Source organism: Bos mutus, chromosome 20 (assembly GCF_027580195.1).
Source record: "Bos mutus isolate GX-2022 chromosome 20, NWIPB_WYAK_1.1, whole genome shotgun sequence".
Classification (NCBI taxonomy): domain Eukaryota; kingdom Metazoa; phylum Chordata; class Mammalia; order Artiodactyla; family Bovidae; genus Bos; species Bos mutus.
Window position 1 is genome coordinate 40,072,927 of NC_091636.1, and position 17,546 is coordinate 40,090,472.

The following is a 17,546-nucleotide window of genomic DNA, read 5'->3' on the forward strand; positions in this document are numbered from 1 at the left end:
GGCCCGCATCTGCCATGCTACAACACAAGTTTTGCATTCAGGTGACTTGCACTATCTGCCAAATGGCAAAGAAAGGGGGATCAGTATTTTGGGAGGTACCTCTAATGAAAGGTTCTGAGAAGTTTTCTTTTACCATCCACAACACTACAATTATGACTATTCCACCGTAGCCAAAAAGGGAACATGGTATTTTACCGAGTAGAGAAGGGGCCAGATGAAAGCATACCTTACAGCAGTGGGCTTTGGTGGCGGTGTATTTTCTCAGCCAAGATGTAATGAGATCACTGATGGAAGGATTGAGAGGGTGCAGAAGGATGTTCTTTATCCCCATGGTAACCACAGAGCTCTTTGGCCCACTGGAAATCCCCAACTTCCCTTTTCTCAGAATTTATATAGTCATTCCACAGGCTGTGAGGAGCATCTGTGCCGTGCCTGGCCCCATGCTGGATGCTCAAGACACAGTGGTGACCAAGACAGATGGGTTTCCAGCTTCAGGGCAGTGAAACAGTCTAACAGAAAAGATGGACAGAATAAATAGAAGTTGTTTCACATTTCAAGTTCTTGCAATGGAAACAGAGAAGGATTTGAGATGAATAATAAAAGAAATAGATATCCTTTGGAGAAGGTATTCAAGGATGACTTCACAGAGGACGTGACATTTAAGCCAAGTCTAAAGGAAGAGCAGTAGTGGGTAAAGCAAAGGATGGAGGAAGGAAGATTCAGGACATAAGGACCACAGGACATATTATTAATCCACAGAGAATCCAGGGGAGAGGGGCTGAGGAGCTCAGGGCTCAGCCTCCATGCCACCTACCTTGGGTTCCCACCTGGAAGTGGGCAGTGACAAGACAAGCCAGGACTGGCCTTGAGAGACTAAGGTACACGTTCAAGATGAGCTGAAGGGAAACTGATAATGAAAGCATTCTGTATAGACTGAAGATCAAGTCTTGGAAGCTCGAGTTATGATTGAATAAAATCTACCTAGATGAAGGATGGACAGAGCTTCCAAAGTCCAAGAGGTCTTTGTAAACCAAAGAAGTCATCCTGAATATGCCACAAAAATGTAGGTGACTCAGGGGCAGCCGTGTTTTTTGTGAGCTTCAGGAAATCAGCAGCCTGCTGGTGAACAGTGTCCTTTACTGGGATCAGAGGGCAGGGGCTGCTGCACAAGGTGTGGGCATGGGCAGGGGAGTGGGGAGGACCTCTTAAGGGCTTGCACTGGGCATGCGTTGAGAACATCCTTGGTGATGGAGGTATGTGATGGTGGCCTTAGGAGGAAAGATGGTGGGTGATGGTGATGTACAGGGAAGCCTGGCAGTGGGGCCAAGGACAGGGTTCGCCCACTCCCTAGATGAAACCACTGAGCAGTTATTCACTTTGTTTTCCTTAAAAAGGGGTAACCAATCCTGTGTCCAGAGTCAGGGAGGAAGCAGGTTTTCGGCAGGATTCTGAGAGGTAATTGGGTGTCTTGGCAGAGAGCTCCCCTCATGGGTGGTTGCATTTACCTCCAATGAACACAGACATCCTAAGGAACAGCTGTGCCTGCGTCACCCAAGCCCACCCTCGCATAATCTTCAGGACAGCCCAGTATAACAGTTGTTGCCCCAGTTTACAGACATGACAGCTGAGGCTCAGAGCATTTCTGCAGCTCGTCCAAGGGCTCACAGTGAGTCTGTGACAGAACTGGATTTGTCACCCGGTTCTTACACTTCCACATCTGCATTTTCTAACACAGGGAGCCCCACCTTGGGGAGCTGCTAGAGTGACTCTTCTCTCCACGGCGTGCGAGGAAAGACAGGTCACCAACCTCTCTAGAAGCTGGGAACTAGAAGCTGGGAACTTTGTGATCCTTTGTGAAACCCCTGGATATCTGGGCATGGACAGCCTGATGCCAAGAACTCAGGTGTCCCCTTTTCTCTCACTCTCCATACAGTGCTCCAGAAACTGCAGCGGGGGCTTCCAGATCCGGGAGATTCAGTGTGTGGACAGCCGGGATCACCGGAGCCTGAGGCCATTTCACTGCCGGTTCCTGGCCGGACTTCCTCCTCCACTGACCACGAGCTGTAACCTGGAGCCCTGCGAGGAGTGGCAGGTGGAGCCCTGGAGCCAGGTACTGTGCCTAGTGCACCATCTACACAACTGGGAAAACATGAATTTCTGTGTTACCTGGTGAGTTCAGGGAAGACCACACGTGCCTCAGACCAGTGGCTGGCCTCATCAAGCCAGCGGCTGGCCTCCTTCCATTCACACCTTACACTGGGTGTGCTCCTGATCCACAGGTGGGTCCCTTGCCCATACACAGTAAAGCCAATCTATTGACACAAGGTGGTGGTGAGGCAAAGTGTAGCATTTATTGTAGCTAGCGTTCCAAGCAAGGAGTCCAGGTAGTTAGTGTTTAAAAGGCTTGAATTGCTCGAAGGCTTCCGGGATAAGGTTTTTAAAATCAGAATGGGGTTGGGGGGGGGGCGGGGTGCTGGTAGGGGATGTCATCAGCTTGTGGCATTCTTTGGATTGGTTGATGGTGAGATAATCAGGAGTCAACATCATCAGCCTTCTGGGTCCAACCTGTCTTGGGTCTACATGCTTGTGGGTAGCATATAGTTAACTTCTTCCACCTGATAGGGGTTTCAATATCTATAAAACAGCTCAAAGGACATGGCTCAGATTATTATCTGTAGCCCTTGAGAAGGAACTAAAGGTCTTTGACTTTGTTTAATGGCCAGCCCAATATTATTATTATTATTATTATTTTGGTCTTTCTTGTTTTCCTTTCTGCATTTCCTCACATCATGATTAAATTTACACTTTGGAAATTGGGGGAGGCCAAGGAGGCTAAAGTTTTTCTATAAACAAGAGGTGGGTGAAGGATGTGGTGTGGGAGAGGCTGTGCTGGGAGGGCCCCTTAGGGTCCTGCTCAGTTACAGGTGGGGAGGCTGGACAGGCCCAACAATTTGAAGGCTGTGTTGTGTGGTTTAAACTGTGACTGTTCAATGTTTTATTATGACCTAGTCTCAGTGGGTATACTCGGGAATTGGGGTCCCTCTGGGGAGTCGTACATGAACCACCTTGATGAGCAGCATTTGGGACAGATCATCACATGTCCCTCTTAGGCTGGGAATAATGGTCAGATCCTTTCCACACAGTATGATTTCAGAGTCCTACCTCTCAAATGCCCAGATCCTTGTTTACACAAATAAAAAGAGGGGTGTGTGTGTGTGTGTGTGTGGGTGTGTGTGTGTGTCTCCATCCTGTGTTGCAAGGGGTGGGACTCTGCTTCATCTTTGTCCTACTTCAGTATGTGAAACCAAGTTACTGTTTTTTGGTGAAATATAATGATTTCATTTCCCTACTGGCTTCAGTAAAAAAGAAAATACTCCCAACTATACTATGGTAGAAATAAGAGGGAAAGAAAGAACCCAGAGTGCTTTGAGTGTGGCCATGCACTGGGCATTTTACCTGCAGTACTTGTTTTAATTCTTGTAACAACCTGGATGGTAGTAGGCCTTACTGATTCCATTTTATAGATAAAGAAAGAATTTAATTGAGACTCAGAGATTAAGAAGCTTACACAACTAGAAAATACATGGTGGAGTATTAATTCAAGCTTCAGTTTGACTCTGATTCCTATACTCTTGTTACTGTAGAATTTAGCTGAATAGACATGGAGCAAAGAGAGAACTAAGGAGAGTAAGTCAATAACTTTACATGCTAGAAAAGGCAAGACAGAAAACCAGTGTGGGATACAGAGTTAGTGTCCAACCCTGGAAGACTGAACCCCCTCTAGCTTCTTATTGCCCGTTGGATCAAGTGGTCATGCTGGTTCCTGAGGCTCCTGGTGTTTCCTGGGGGCAACAACCACCACCGCCTTCTCTTTCACCTCCTTCCCTGTCTCGCTTTGAGACATAAAGTGCCTGCCACTCCTAGACTCTGGACTTAGGTCTCTCAGCTTTCCATGTTTGCTGAGCCTGGTGATGTGCTTAGTCGCTCAGTTGTGTCCAACTCTTTGTGACCCTTTGGACTGTAGCCCACCAGGCTACATTCCTACAGTCCATTGGGTTTTCCTGGTGACAGCTTCCAGGATCCTGGAATTTGTAGAGGAGCTTAGACAGCCTTGTCAGAGAAATTGCAATTGCAAGTTATCCAAGATGACCAATTGTATCTGCTCTCTGGTTGTGAAAAAGATGTATTCTGTATACTTCCTCTTCCAAGGAGCATCAATCATGAGCCTGTTTCCTGAAGACCTCCCAACGCCCTTCTTTATAAATTGCTCTGTTCTGAGCAAACCACACAGTTGGAAGACTTTCCTCAGAGGGAACAGTAAGGATAGAAAATACTGAAGTTGGTTGGACATTTCCCCAGAAATGTCGGGGAACTGTTTAGGGACTGAGCACCTTTAGGTGCTTTTCCTGAGCCCTCATGATGCTGCTCTGTATATGCATAGTATCTAATGGATGCCTTCATTGGAATATTCTGGGGCCCTGGCGAGTGTCACCCAGCCTAAACTGCTTGCCATGGAAAATACTTTTCAACCGTGAGAATGTCCCTCACCAGTTTTCAAACTTTAGCATGCTTCAGGATCACTTGGAGGGTTCATCAGCACACAGATGTCTGAACCCCATCCCCATGGTGTCCAATTCAGAAGTCTGGGGTAGGGCCTGAAGTTTTGCATTTCTAACAAGTACCCGGATGAAACTGAAGTTGTTGCTCTGGGGACCACACTTTGAGGACCACTTGCCCCTTCCTGGAGATTACTTGGCCAGGTAGCCCTGTGTCTGTATGCACACACATACAGGTATACAATAGGATCCCAAATGTGGGGTTCCTGTCCTTCCCTCCTCATATAGGGTTAAAAGCAGTGAATAAGTGGGAAAAGATCGATGTTGACTCTCAAAGTTGGAATGCTGGGAAAGCAATAGATTAGTTCTTTTATTGAATAGAAAGTTTAATTGTGTATAATTTCCCTGTTTTCTATGGTTACCACCACACACACAGTGCCTGATGTGATAGGCATGATATTGGCAATCATGACTGCTTTGTTATTGTTCAGTTCAGTTCAGTTCAGTTGCTCAGTCGTGTCCGACTCTTTGCGACCCCATGAATCGCAGCACGCCAGGCCTCCCTGTCCATCACCAACTCCTGGAGTTCACTCAGACTCACGTCCATCGAGTCAGTGATGCCATCCAGCCATCTCATCCTCTGTTGTCCCCTTCTCCTCCTGCCCCCAATCCCTCCCAGCATCAGAGTCTTTTCCAATGAGTCAACTCTTCACATGAGGTGGCCAAAGTACTGGAGTTTCAGCTTTAGCATCAGTCCTTCCAAAGAAATCCCAGGGCTGATCTCCTTCAGAATGGACTGGTTGGATCTCCTTGCAGTCCAAGGGACTCTCAAGAGTCTTCTCCAACACCACAGTTCAAAAGCATCAATTCTTCGGTGCTCAGCTTTCTTCACAGTCCAACTCTCACATCCATACATAACTACTGGAAAAACCATAGCCTTGACTAGATGGACCTTTGTTGGCAAAGTAATGTCTCTGCTTTTGAATATGCTATCTAGGTCATAACTTTCCTTCCAAGGAGTAAGCGTCTTTTAATTTCATGGCTGCAGTCACCATCTGCAGTGATTTTGGAGCCCCAAAAAGTAAAGTCTGACACTGTTTCCACTCTTTCCCCATCTATTTCCCATGAAGTGATAGGACCAGATGCCATGATCTTCGTTTTCTGAATGTTAAGTTTTAAGCCAACTTTTTCACTCTCCTCTTTCACCTTCATCAAGAGGCTTTTTAGTTCCTCTTCACTTTCTGCCATAAGGGTGGTGTCATCTGCATATCTGAGGTTATTGATATTTCTCCCGGCAATCTTGATTCCAGCTTATTGTTACCATGCCATAATTAAAGATTTTTCAAAACGCCAAGATTTTTCAATGTGCTTTTCAAAGTACTCAAAAGTATTTTTCAAAGAGTTTTGGTGAATTATCTTAATTTTCTTCTATAAACCTCAGGAAAATGAAACAACATAGCTTAGAAAATTATTCTAGTGAGCAAAAACCTGACATGTTTTAGAATTATATTCTTCCAGGAATCAAACTTGTCACCTTGAATTTATTTTGTAAGCATTGCAGCCAATGCGCCAGACCCTTAGAAAACCTATCAACATCACCATTTCAAATATGGGTAAATTTAATTCTAAAACTTAATGTAGTGAGGAAAGAAGGCTGAGTCCCATTTTAATAGGAGATGAACAAAATTCTATTGCTGAAGTGTGCTCTCCATTAGGACTGTCACCGCTAATCAGAATAAAAACACCTAGATTTTATATTTTGGTTTCTCGACCAGAATTCTTTCCATTTGACATATTGAATTATTCAGCATCTTCTGAATCCCCCCCACCTTATCCCCAGAATTTTCTGTATCAGTCTCATTTCTTTAAATCTTACTTCACCACTGTTTTTGTTTCTGTTATTGCTTTTTGGCCTAAACAACTAAAATATTTTTTCTCAGAGTTATAGAAGCTGGAAGTCTGAGATCAAGGTGTTGGCAGAATTGGTTTCTTCTGAGGCCTCTAAAAAATTCTTTCTGTTTTTCTATTCAGCTTGAGTGATTTCCACCACTCTTCTAACTCACTGATATGTTCTTCTGTAATATCTAATCTACTACTGATTCTTTCTAATGTACTTTTTATTTCAGTTATTGTATTTTTCACCTCTGTCTGGTCTTTCTTTATATTTTCTAACTCTTTATTGAAATTCACACCTTACTCATTTATTCTTCTCCTAAATATGTTAAGCATTTTTATGATCTTTACCTTCCCTGTAGCTCAGATGTAAAGAATCTGCCTGCAGTGCATGAGACCTGGGTTCAATCCCTGGGTCAGGAAGATCCTCTAGAGAAGGGAATGGCAACCCACTCCAGTATTCTTGCCTGGAGAACTCCATGAACAGAGGAGCCTGGTGGGCTATAGTCTGTGGGGTCACAAAGAGATGGACACAACTAAGCGACTAACACTACTACTACTACTATATTATCACAACTACTACTCCTTAATCAAGCAGATTGTTTACCTCCACTTTGTTCTGTTCTTTTTCTCAGATTTTTGTCTTGTTCCTTCATTTGGAACATATTCCTCTGGCTTCTAATTTCACCTAATTCTCTGTGTTGTTTATTCCTATTGGGTAAGTGGGTCACATTTCCCAGTCTTGCAGAAGTGGCCTTGTGTAGGAGATGTCCAATGAGGCAGCGGCACACTCCTGAGCTGTATGCTCTAAGGGTACCCCCCATGTGGGCTGCATGGACCCTTCTATTGTGGTGGAACTGACTACTGTGGGAGCTCTGGTAGGTGGGGCTCTTCCTGATCTGGTTAATTCCTAGGCTGTGCCTCCCATGGTGGCTAGTTGCATGGCCTGGGGATCTTGGAGCTGTTGTTGGCCCACTGGTGGGTCAGGCCAGGTTCCAGTGCAGCTGGCTATGGACCCTGGCAGGGTGGGGACTGGTGCTCACCTGCTGGTGGGAGGGCTGGGTCTTAGGGCTTGTTTTACCACTGTCTTTGAATTGACTGAGTGGCCATTGTGAGGAACTTGACACAGACGTTCCAGGTCCCAATAGAGATACTAATATTCTTAATAACGGTGTGCATAACAAATTAATAGTAAATTTTAAAGAAAATATGATTCTATTGACTTTTTCTGTCTTGGGTTCTTTATTTAAAAGTGAATAATAGCTCTTTTGGCAGTCTGTAATTTATTTTTACATACTTTGGCGAAAAGCATCCAAATACACATGATTGTGAAGACACTAGGAACATGCTACAGTGAGCAGGTAAAACCACTGAGATTTGGACTAAATACAGCTGGGCCAAGGTCAGGAAGTTCCTCTAAAGGAGGGCATGACAACCCACTCCAGTATTCTTGCCTGAAGAATCCGCATAGACAAAGGAGCCTGGAGGGCCTCAGCCCATGGAGTCACAAAGAGTCGGACATGACCGAGGGACTCACAACAGCACAGCTGGGCCTATTGGTTGTTATCAACTTTGTAAGGTACTGAGATAGGCTAGGCCTCATCTCATTTAACACTGAACCAGTGCTCACCCAACTGATTTTTTATCCCCTCTTGAAATAATTTATTTGGCAATCATGGGAATATCTGCTCTAGAGAGAACTTATGTTTTATATGATATACATCTATATCTTTATAACTTTATATATCTTTATAACTTAACAATATAGTAAAAAAAAAGTTGCAGACTTATTTTACACATTCTTTTTTTTTTTTTTAATTTCTGAACTGAAAAGGAAAATAAAAACCCTCTTACTAAATTATTGGGGGGATGAATGGGTTGAAATACAGAGAATGGAACTAGCGATGAACTGTCAAGTATTTTTTTAAATAAACATTTACTCAGCCTCCACTGAGTATTCATATCTTCCCAGTGCAGTGTCACGCACTGCAGACACAGTGGAAAGGGCCACGACCCTACCCTTTATCTCTGAAAATGATGCCTTGTGATTTTCACCTGACCTTGTTCCTCTTGTGGACCAGTGTTCCAGCTCCTGTGGGGGCGGAGTTCAGAAGAGAGGAGTGACTTGTCCAGGCCTCTGTGACTGGACTGAAAGGCCCACCTCCACCACACCCTGCAGCGGGCAGCCTTGCTGTCACTGGGCCGCTGGAAACTGGGACCCGTAAGAATCAGTTATAATCTCTTTCATTTGTTTTAGTCTTTTTAAAAAATAGCATTTGTTTTCTTTTGATGTTTAAAGTCATATATTATTCCTGTAAATGTCTAATGTGTCCATTGATTTAAAGTGTGTTTTATGTATTTATTCATTTTTTATCGAAGGATAATTGCTTTACAGAATTTTGCTGTTTGCTGTCAAACCTCAATATGAATCAGCCACACATATACATATGTCCCCTACCTTTTGAAACTCCCTCCCATCTCCCTCCCCATCCCACCCCTCTAGGTTGATACAGAACCCCTGTTTGAGTTTCCTGAGACATACAGCAAATTCCCGTTGGCTATCTATTTTACATATGGTAATGTAAGTGTCCATGTTACTCTTTCTATACATTTCACCCTCTCCTCCCCTCTCCTCATGCCCATAGGTCTATTCTCTATGTCTGTTTTTCCACTGTTGCCCTGTAAATAAATTCTTCAGTACCATTTTTCTAGATTCCATATATACGTGTTAGCATGTGGTATTTATCTTTCTCTTTCTGACTCATTTCACTTTATATAATAGGTTCTAGGTTCATCCATCTCATGAGAACTGACTCAAATGCATTACCTTTTCATGGCTGAGTAATATTCCATTATGTATATATACCAAAACTTCTTTTAGTTCTATATTTTACCCTTCTGCTTTCTAATATGTCTAAGTATGCTAAAAGGACTGACTCACTGGAAAAGACCCTGATGCTTGGAAAGATTAAGGGCAGGAGGAGAAGGTGGCAACAGAGGATGAGATGGTTAGATGGCATCATTGACTCAATGGACATAAGTTTGAGCAAACTCTGAGAGATAGTGAAGGACAGGGAAGCCTGGAATGCTGTGGTCCATGGTATCACAAAGAGTCAGACACTACTGATCAACAGAACAAGAACAATGCTGAAAGTTGACCTATGACTGACATGGTGCTCAATGTTAACTATCTTGAGTTCAGAAGAGAAGAAGATTAAATATTTTCAAAAGAGAAAAGATAAAACACTAAAAACTAGCTCAGAGGAACAGAGACTAAGGTAAAGTGATTTGGGGTCCTAACCATCTTGGATCCTCTGACTTTTTCTAGAGCATATAGGAGTTGCATGTGCCCTGAAGCTTTAGGCTTATCATGATTTAGTGAATTTCTGGTCACTTGTCAACTCACATATTATCAGTTTGCCAAAAGGCCAGCATGTTTGATGGATAGACAAATAAAATCGTTAAATTGTAAATGGAGGAAAGTTTTACAATTCTTGAAAAGTAAAAAGACCCTGATGCTGGGAAAGATTGAGGGCAAGAGGAGAAGGGGACGACAGAGGATGAGATAGTTGGATGGCATCACCGACTCGATGGACGTGGGCTTGGGTGGACTCCGGGAGTTGGTGATGGACAGGGAGGCCTGACATGCTGCGGTTCATGGGGTCGCAAAGAATTGGACACAACTGAACGACTGAACTGAACTGAACTGAGGGAAGCAGAAATGATAGAAAAGAGGAAGGAGGCAGGGAAGAAGGGGAATCAGGTACAAGGTGGTCCATTCCCAGGGTGATTGTTTTTTCCTAACTTAGACTGCTTGGTGTCTAAGAGCAACTGATTGCTTGCTCTTCAAAGAAGGTCTTTATAAAGCTGTTTGAACTGCTGTCGCTTAGTTTGTCCAGAGACAAGAAGAGAGATTATCTACTGGCTCCTATCTCCCAGCATTGTGTAAAAGTCTCCCCTTCGATGAACAGCATCTCCCATTGTCCTGGGTCATTCAGGTGTGGGCAGGTCCCACTGAGTCTCACATCTCACTGGCAATAACAAAATTCAGAGTCAGGGTCAGAGGCACACAACAAGCCCAAGGGTTGTGCTTCCATGAAGTGGGTTGCTTCATCAGTTGGGGCCCATCAAAGGCCAACAGCAGGAGACAAGGAGAGCTAGAGGATCTGATACACTAACCATTCAACTATTAATATTTTTTAAAGTAACTTGTTCTTATGTGAGTATCTTTTGATGGTTATAATTATAACACAGGCTAATGCAATATTTTGCCAAATATCATGTCCCCAGATAGTCTTAGGTTGATATGTTCTTAGTAATTTTCATTGTTGTACTTGTCTAGTTATACCTGCATAACCATGCTCAATTTGAATGCTGGCATGTACTCTTAAAAAAAAAAAAAAAACTCTTATTGGTGCATCCAGCTTAAGGTTGCATCAGTCTCTGGATACCACCTCACTCAATCCAGGAATAATAAGATGCCTCATTACTGGCAAAGGAATATTGTACATTAATCAGTTAGCCTACAACAAATTAAAAGTACATATTTTATTATCTTCATACCTTAAAAATGCCCGGTAGACAATGAAGAGTGACATCAACCATTCCCTTAGACAGATAGGACCCATACTAATTTCTATAAATGCCCTATATTTGTTGACATCTAATGTTGAGTTGTGATGAATTGCCAAAGGAGATTCTGGAGTCCAGGCAAGCTTCTGGTTGTGCATGCTGCTAAGCTCTCTGCCAGGGGCAGTACCCACCTTCTTCTCTCTCCCATGGGTCTTTTGAACATCCGAAAACAATGTCATACACTTCTATTATTTTTCATGATAAGAAAATTTAATTTACTTTTAGGCATCTTAAAATATCTGCCTTGGAAATTTATTTCCTATTTATTAGAGGTTCAGTTCAGTTCAGTTCAGTCGCTCAGTCGTGTCCGACTCTTTGCGACCCCATGAATCGCAGCACGCCAGGCCTCCCTGTCCATCACCAACACCCGGAGTTCACTCAGACTCACGTCCATCGAGTCAGTGATGCCATCCAGCCATCTCATCCTCTGTCGTCCCCTTCTCTTCCTGCCCCCAATCCCTCCCAGCATCAGAGTCTTTTCCAATGAGTCAACACTTTGCATGAAGTGGCCAAAGTACTGGAGTTTCAGCTTTAGCATCATTCCTTCCAAAAAAAATCCCAGGGCTGATCTCCTTCAGAATGGACTGGTTGGATCTCCTTGCAGTCCAAGGGACTCTCAAGATTCTTCTCCAACACCACAGTTCAAAAGCATCAATTCTTCGGCGCTCAGCCATCTTCACAGTCCAACTCTCACATCCATACATGACCATAGGAAAAACCATAGCCTTGACAAGACGAACCTTTGTTGGCAAAGTAATGTCTTTGCTTTTGAATATGCTATCTAGGTTTGTCATAACATAAAAGACGCAAAAAAGTAAGCGTCTTTTAATTTCATGGCTACAGTCACCATCCGCAGTGATTTTGGAGCTCAAAAAAATAGAGTCTGACACTGTTTCCACTGTTTCCCCATCTATTTCCCATGAAGTGATGGGACCGGATGCCATCTTTGTCTTCAGATCTTCGTTTTCTGAATGTTGAGCTTTAAGCCAACTTTTCACTCTCCACTTTCACTTTCATCAAGAGGCTTTTTAGTTCCTCTTCACTTTCTGCCAGAAGGGTGGTGTCATCTGCATATCTGAGGTTATTGATATTTCTCCCAGCAATCTTGATTCCAACTTGTGCTTCTTATTTCTAAAAACCAGTTTTTCCTCATCCATCTTTGATTTCACAACCTGAAAATATTGTACTCAACAAATAAAAATGTGTTTTAGAATTAAGCTCTTCATAAATATCCTGGTGTCCTGTGTAACAATTATAAGCATCACTAATCAAATCAAATGTGACCATCAGAAAAGAAAATTTGATATAATATGAACTGTCATAAAAATTCTATAAATTTGGGCCCATTCAAGGGCATAAAATCACATAGATTAAAAATTACCAATAAGCATTTTTATGGCTGAGTGATATTCCACTGGGGGCTTCCCAGATGGCCCAGTGGTAAAGAATCTACTTGCCAATGAGGGAGACCAAAGTTTGATCCCTGGGTCAGGAAGATTGCCTGGAGAAGGAAATGGCTACCCACTCCAGTATTCTTGCCTGGGAAATCCCATGGACAGAGGAGCCTGGCAGGCTAGAGTCCATTGGGCCACAAAGAGTCAGACACAACTGAGTGACTGAATATGCATGCAATGTTCTTGAATATGTACCACACCTTCTTCATCCATTTATCTGTTGATGGACATTTAGGTTGCTTCAATGTCTTGGCTGTTGTAACGACTACTGCAGTGAACAATGGGGTGCATGTGTCTTTTTAAATTATTCTTTACTCCAGACACATACCCAGGAATGGTATTGCTGGATCATATGGCAACTTTAGTTTTTAAGGAGCCTCTATATTGTTCACCATAGTGGTTGTAGCAATTTGCATTCCCACCAATGGTATAGGAAGGTTCCCTTTTACCCACACCCTCTCCAGCATTTACTGTTTGTAGAATTTTCTATTATGGTCATTCTGACCAATGTGAAGTGATAACTTATTGTGGTTTGGATTTGCATTTCTCTAATAATTAGTGAGGGCTTCCCTGGTGGCTCAGTGGTAAAGAGTCTGTCTGCCAATACAGGAGATGCAGGTTCAATCCCTGGACCAGGAAGATGCTCTGGTGAAGGAAATGGCAAGCCACTCCAGTATTCTTACCTGAGAAATCTCACGGACAGAGGAGCCTGGTGGGCTACAGTCCATGGGGTTGCAAAAGAGTTGGACATGACTTAGCCATTAAAACAATGATAATTAGCAATGTTGAGTACCTTTTTTTTTTGTCTGTGTGGCATGTGAGGTCTTAGTTCCCCAAATAAGGGTTGAACATGTGTCCCCTTACATTGAAAGCTCAGAGTCTTAAGGACTGGGCCACCAAGGAAGTCTCAGTGTTGACTATCTTTTCATGTGCTTTTTGAATAGAAGTGAAAAATAGATTTAAAGGACTAGATCTGATAGATAGAGTGCCTAATGAACTATGGATGGAGGTTCGTGACATTGTACAGGAGACAGGGATCAAAACTATCCCCATGGAAAAGAAACGCAAAAAAGCAAAATGGCTGTCTGAGGAGGCCTTACAAATAGCTGTGAAAAGAAGAGAAGCGAAAAGCAAAGGAGAAAAGGTAAGATAGAAGCATCTGAATGCAGAGTTCCAAAGAATAGCAAGAAGAGATAAGAAAGCCTTCCTCAGTGATCAATGCAAAGAAATAGAGGAAAACAACAGAATGCGAAAGACTAGAGATCTCAGGAAAATTAGAGATACCAAGGGAACATTTCATGCAAAGATGGGCTCGATAAAAGACAGAAATGGTATGGACCTAACAGAAGCAGAAGATATTAAGAAGAGGTGGCAAGAATACACAGAAGAACTGTACAAAAAAGATCTTCACGACCCAGATAATCATGATGGTGTGATCACTGACCTAGAGCCAGACATCCTGGAATGTGAAGTCAAGTGGGCCTTAGAAAGCATCACTACGAACACAGCTAGTGGAGGTGATGGAATTCCAGTGGAGCTATTTCAAATCCTGAAAGATGATGCTGTGAAAGTGCTGCACTCAATATGCCAGCAAATTTGGAAAAGTCAGCAGTGGCCACAGGACTGGAAAAGGTCAGTTTTCATTCCAATCCCAAAGAAAGGCAATGCCAAAGAGTGCTCAAATTACTGCATAATTGCACTCATCTCACACGCTAGTAAAGTAATGCTCAAAATTCTCCAAGCCAGGCTTCAGCAATATGTGAACTGTGAACTTCCAGATGTTCAAGCTGGTTTTAGAAAAGGCAGAGGAACCAGAGATCAGATTGCCAACATCCGCTGGATCATGGAAAAAGCAAGAGAGTTCCAGAAAAACATCTATTTCTCCTTTATTGACTATACCAAAGCCTTTGACTGTGTGGATCACAATAAACTGTGGAAAATTCTGAAAGAGATGGGAATACCAGACCATCTGACCTGCCTCTTAAGAAACTTATATGCAGGTCAGGAAGCAACAGTTAGAACTGGACATGGAACAACAGACTGGTTCCAAATAGGAAAAGGAGTACGTCAAGGCAGTATATTGTCACCCTGCTTATTTAACTTATATGCAGAGTACATCATGAGAAATGCTGGGCTGGAAGAAGCACAAGCTGGAATCAAGATTGCTGGGAGAAATATCAATAACCTCAGATATGCAGATGACACCACCCTTATAGCAGAAAGTGAAGAGGAACTAAAGAGCCTCTTGATGAAAGTGAAAGTGGAGAGTGGAAAAGTTGGCTTAAAGCTCAACATTCAGAAAATGAAGATCATGGCATCTGGTCCTATCACTTCATGGGAAATAGACGGGGAAAGAGTGGAAACAGTGTCAGACTTTATATTTTGGGGCTCCAAAATCACTGCAGATGTTAAGTGCAGCCATGAAATTAAAAGACGCTTACTCCTTGGAAGAAAAGTTATGACCAACCTAGATAGCATATTAAACAGCAAAGACATTACTTTGCCAACAAAGGTCCGTCTAGTCAAGGCTATGGTTTTTCCAGTGGTCATGTATGAATGTGAGAGTTGGACTGTGAAGAAAGCTGAGTGCCGAAGAATTGATGCTTTTGAACTGTGGTGTTGGAGAAGACTGTTGAGAGTCCCTTGGACTGCAAGGAGATCCAACCAGTCCATTCTGAAGGAGATCAGCTCTGGGATTTCTTTGGAAGGACTGATGCTAAAGCTGAAACTCCAGTACTTTGGCCTCCTCATGTGAAGAGTTGACTCATTGGAAAAGTCTCTGATGCTGGGAGGGATTGGGGGCAGGAGGAGAAGGGGACGACAGAGGATGAGATGGCTGGATGGCATGACTGACTTGATGGACGTGAGTCTGAGTGAACTCCGGGAGTTGGTGATGGACAAGGAGGCCTGGCGTGCTGCGAGTCATGGGGTCGCAAAGAGTTGGACATGACTGAGCAACTGAACTGAACTGAATGTCTTCTTTAGAGAAATGTCTATTTAGCTATTCTGACCATTTTTTTGATTGTGTTGTGGGCTTTTTTTTTTTTTTTAATTGAGCTGCCTGAGCTTTTTGTCTATTGAATATTAATCCCTCATCAGCCCTTTCATTTACAGATACTTTCTCCCATTCAGTAGATTGTCTTTTCATTTTGTTTACAGTTTCCTTTGCTCTGCAAAAGTTTTTAAATTTATTTAGGTTCTATTTGTTTATTTTTGTTTTAATTTTCATTAGTCTAGGAGGTAGATCAAAAAAGATATTGCTGTGATTTATGTCAAAGAGTGTTATGGCTCTGTTTTGAGAGTATTCAGTCTTACACTGAGGTCTTTAATCTATTTTGAGTTAATTTTTTATATATGGTTTTAGAGAATATTCTAATTTCATTCTTTAACATTGGAAAACTGGTAAATTTTCCAATTTTCCCAGCACCAGTTATTGGTGAGACTGTCTTTTCTCCATTGTGTATTATTGCCTCCTTTGTTGAAGATTAATTGACCATGGGTACATGGGTTTATTTCTGGGCTTTCTGTTGTATTCCATTGATCTACATTTGTCCTGCCCAGGGGGCCTGTGTGACTTCAGCACCCAGGACCACCAGCCCAGCCTAGTTCCATCAGATCCTTAGAAGTAGAAAGCAGGAAAAGAAGTCATATGTTCTTTATCTAACAATCTTATTTTACAGTGGAAGAAAGAAAGTGGTTGAGTGAGATCCAGGACAATGTTTAAGACTGAGAAAACCCAAGTTTCCTGAATTCTGGTCTAGGATATCCAACATCCTTTATTAATTCCCCTTGTTCTTCCCAATGTCCTGTGTTGCATACTTTGTCTACTCAGGATCACTTACATAGTTATTTTCTTACCTTTTTACCCACAGAGAATTTGATTCATATCTATTTTATTCACTGAATAAAGTTACCTTTAGGTTTAATCAGAGGAATCTCTGACTTTATAAAACAACATGAAGTTGCATGCTTATCACCTTGCTCTAGGCTTTATGAAGAACAGATTAAAATAAAGCTGTGGGTGTTAAGAAAATTTGATGTTTCTCCTCTTATCCCATTTGAAGTTTTGTGAGAAACAGGGTTTGGTAGCAGTATTCTGAGTTTCAGTGGTGCCCCAGTGTGGATAGTATTTTAAAATCTAGTAATCTTATTGACTGTCTAAGCCAGATGCAAACAGTTGACTCATTGCAAAAGTCCCTGCTGCTAGGAAATATTGAGGAGAGGAGAAGAGGGTATCAGAGGATGAGATGGCTGGATGGCATCACCAATGCAATGGACATGAAACTTGGGACATGAAACACGGGAAAACTTCGGGAGATGGTGAGGGACAGGGAGGCCTGGTGTGCTGCAGTCCATGGGGTCACAAAGAGTCGGACATGACCTAGTGACTGAACAACTACAGTCTTGTTGACCAACAGTAATTCAAATGGCAGATGGAATATTTAGGGCCTGGAGATTTTTCCAGAATTTGGCATGCAGCAGTCTTTTTCTGTCAGTCAATCAATGAGTATTTACTGAATGGTCAGGCTATGTTTAGCACTTACCTACCTGCCATGCAGGATAAAGAAAGGAGAACTGGTTTCTTCCCTTAGGGAGATTTTAATTATGTAAGAGAGATGAGGCTAAAAGTAGTAAAATATGAAATAGAATGTGAATCATAAAAGTATATGTGGTTTACAATAGCTGAAAGGTGGAAACTACCCAAGTGTCCATCAATGGATAAAGAAAATGTGTTCTCTACATTCAGTGGAATATTGTTGCATCTTAGAAAATTTTGACACTTGCTATAACATGGAGGAAACTTGAAGATGTTAATTGAAATAAGCAAGTCACAAAATGACAAACACTGTATGGTTCCATTCATATGAGGTACCTCAAGTAGTCAAATTCATTGAGAAAAAATTTAGAATGATAGTTGCCAGGGGTGGGGCAGGGGTGGGTTGAGGGGTAGAGAGTTTCTATTTGGGAAAATGGAAAAGTCCTAGAGATGTTTGGTGGTAACGATCATAGA

At 42.5% G+C, this 17,546-nt stretch overlaps 1 protein-coding gene across 2 annotated transcripts in view; it reads left to right on the forward strand.

Annotated features, from left to right (window-relative positions):
• The window catches only part of ADAMTS12 (ADAM metallopeptidase with thrombospondin type 1 motif 12), a 393,807-nt gene that overhangs the window by 355,799 nt on the left and 20,462 nt on the right, over nucleotides 1-17,546 (forward strand). For both annotated transcript variants that reach the window (XM_070357669.1, XM_070357670.1), the window contains 2 exons: nucleotides 1,934-2,110; nucleotides 8,531-8,670. In XM_070357669.1, coding sequence (XP_070213770.1) covers nucleotides 1,934-2,110; nucleotides 8,531-8,670 — 317 coding nt within the window. The remainder of the gene's footprint in view (nucleotides 1-1,933; nucleotides 2,111-8,530; nucleotides 8,671-17,546) is intronic.